Source organism: Capsicum annuum, unplaced genomic scaffold, assembly GCF_002878395.1.
Source record: "Capsicum annuum cultivar UCD-10X-F1 unplaced genomic scaffold, UCD10Xv1.1 ctg59396, whole genome shotgun sequence".
In the NCBI taxonomy this organism is placed as follows: Eukaryota; Viridiplantae; Streptophyta; class Magnoliopsida; order Solanales; family Solanaceae; genus Capsicum; species Capsicum annuum.
Genome location: NW_025868103.1, coordinates 579 through 2,741, shown reverse-complemented (window position 1 = coordinate 2,741; position 2,163 = coordinate 579). Strand labels below are relative to the sequence as shown.

At 41.2% G+C, this 2,163-nt stretch overlaps 1 protein-coding gene across 1 annotated transcript in view; it reads right to left on the bottom strand.

The window, feature by feature from the left end:
* The window catches only part of LOC124893428, a gene marked incomplete at its 3' end in the record, with an annotated part of 3,531 nt that overhangs the window by 843 nt on the left and 525 nt on the right, over positions 1 to 2,163 (bottom strand). The window contains exon 2 of the mRNA XM_047404433.1: positions 55 to 2,149. Within this exon, the coding sequence (XP_047260389.1) occupies positions 55 to 2,074 (2,020 nt within the window). The remainder of the gene's footprint in view (positions 1 to 54; positions 2,150 to 2,163) is intronic.

Below are 2,163 nucleotides of genomic sequence, written 5' to 3'. Positions count from 1 at the left end.
GATCAAGTCGTAGTTTAAGGTTTTTAATTTCTCCTTTTAAATTGGAGATTTCACCCTTTAGATCAGCTACTGAAGGTTCTGAAGGAGCGTTGAATTTGGCCATGACTCGGGTCATAGAAAAAGGCTGAATAATCGGTTTTGGTTGAGATGTGTTTTCTTCACGAGAAAGCATAAGTCGTTTGAGCTCTTGAAGATACTTATTTCTAAGCTCTTCATCATGAATATGTTCGATAATGTCAAACAGTACTTCTTTAGGATTGTCTGAGATGACATTGATGATTTTTCTGGAGCATGTACAGAAAGTACCATTGCAATCGCAATCTTGTCCAGATTGGGAGCTATCAGACTCATAGGCGGCATTGATGTAATCTTCGTCGCTATATTCATTCTCAGAAGATGAATAAGAGTCCGAGGCTTCAGAGAGTTCTTCCATAATGGAGAAGAGTTTTTCTTTGGTTTCTTCTGGTAAATCAAGGGAATTAATCCTTTTCTTTTTACCAGAGGTACAATCTTTGGCTCTATGACCGGTTTTGCCACAAGTCCAGCAAGTATCTTTGGATTTTGCGGCTGTCTTGCGTCGAGTTTTTCGGCGGGGTTTATAAGACTCTTTATAAGAATTTGATTCCCTATAGGAAGTCCTTTTCTTGGGATACGATTTCTTGTGACGCTTAGAAGACATCTTTTTATGTCTCTTGCCGTCATGAAGATCAGTAAATCCGTAGTCGTGACAGAAGGTTGTCAGACCATATTTACTGTTTTGCTTAAGTTGCTGCTTAAGCTTGAGGTCGGTGCAAAGTTCTATACCCGTGGTGGTGATGAAGCTGACTAAGTCTCCATAGGTAAGGACGTTGTAAGGAATTTGGCCTTCAAATCTATCCTTTAGTTTGGTTCGGACCTTATCGGCAAATAGAGGAGGAAGACCGCTGATAAATCGTTCTTTCCAGAAGTCGTTATTGCAGTCAGGTCTGACCATAACTTTGACAAGAAAGGTGTCTTTATACCACCGAAAATCTGCTAGGTTTTTGCATCTGAGGTTATTGAGGATTTCTAAGCTCCTATCCTGGAAGAGTTTTGGTTCTCCTACAAAGTGTCTCGCTATATGGTAGACAAGGGTTGCACAAGCGTCTTCTTGTGCTTCTTGAACCACGGTTTCACGACCATCGACAGTACGGGTCACCTGTTCAAGAACGGTGGCGTTGTAGATGAGGTTCTTTTCTGCCTCAGAGACGTAATTATCCCACCAGTGTTTAATCATACCGGTGAAACCCGAGACAATCATGGTGGCGGCACCTTTGTCGGAGGAACCTTTGATTTTGTAGGCAGTAATAGCTACCGCAATTTCATGGAGCTTATTGTAGATCTGGTGTTCTGCCAGACCATCAATATTCCATTCAGTTATTCCTCGCCCATCATGACTAGATGTAGATAGGAAAGGATTTTCTTCGAACTGGACGTCCGGGGGAGAGGGTTTTCGATAATAATTTTTTTTAGTGGAAAATCGTTCACTAGATAATTTGGCGAGAGAATTCGTATTCTTAGGATCAGAAGAGTCTTTAGAGGTAGAGGCTTCTGAGATCTTAAATTTGGTGAGTTTGGAATTGATTTTCTCCAAAATTTGTTCGGATATTTTGAAATCATCGTTCAAATCTGGGAACTTATCTTTGTGAAACTCTGGGAGTTTAAAGATAGGATTTGTAAGAGGCTGAGAGCTCGTAGTGCTCTTAGTAGGTAAGGGTACTGAGAGAGGGGTACTCCTAGAGTCCTCAATCTGCTGGGATATAGTGTGAAGAGCTTGATTGGTATAATTGTTTTGCTCAATTATCCTATCAATATCTTTACATTGAGGCGTCATTGCGCCTCGCTCAGATTTAGTCTTAAAGGGAGAGGCCTTTATGACTTCGTTAGCGTAGGAAATGTTAAGTCCTTCAAGAGGAGGTGTTGTGGATTCTACCACTGTGTTCCTTTGGGTGTACCATTTTGTAACGATAACGTTGAGGGATTCAGTTTGGTTTTCTATTCTTCCAGTCTTTTCGAACCAGAAGAAGAATTCCAAATCGCATCGGAGTCTTTTCATGTCGGCTATCCATAGTCGACCAAACTCCTTTTGTTCTTTAGTGGAATAAGTACTTCCGTACCATTTCCTTTTGAGGGCGTCTTGGGGAC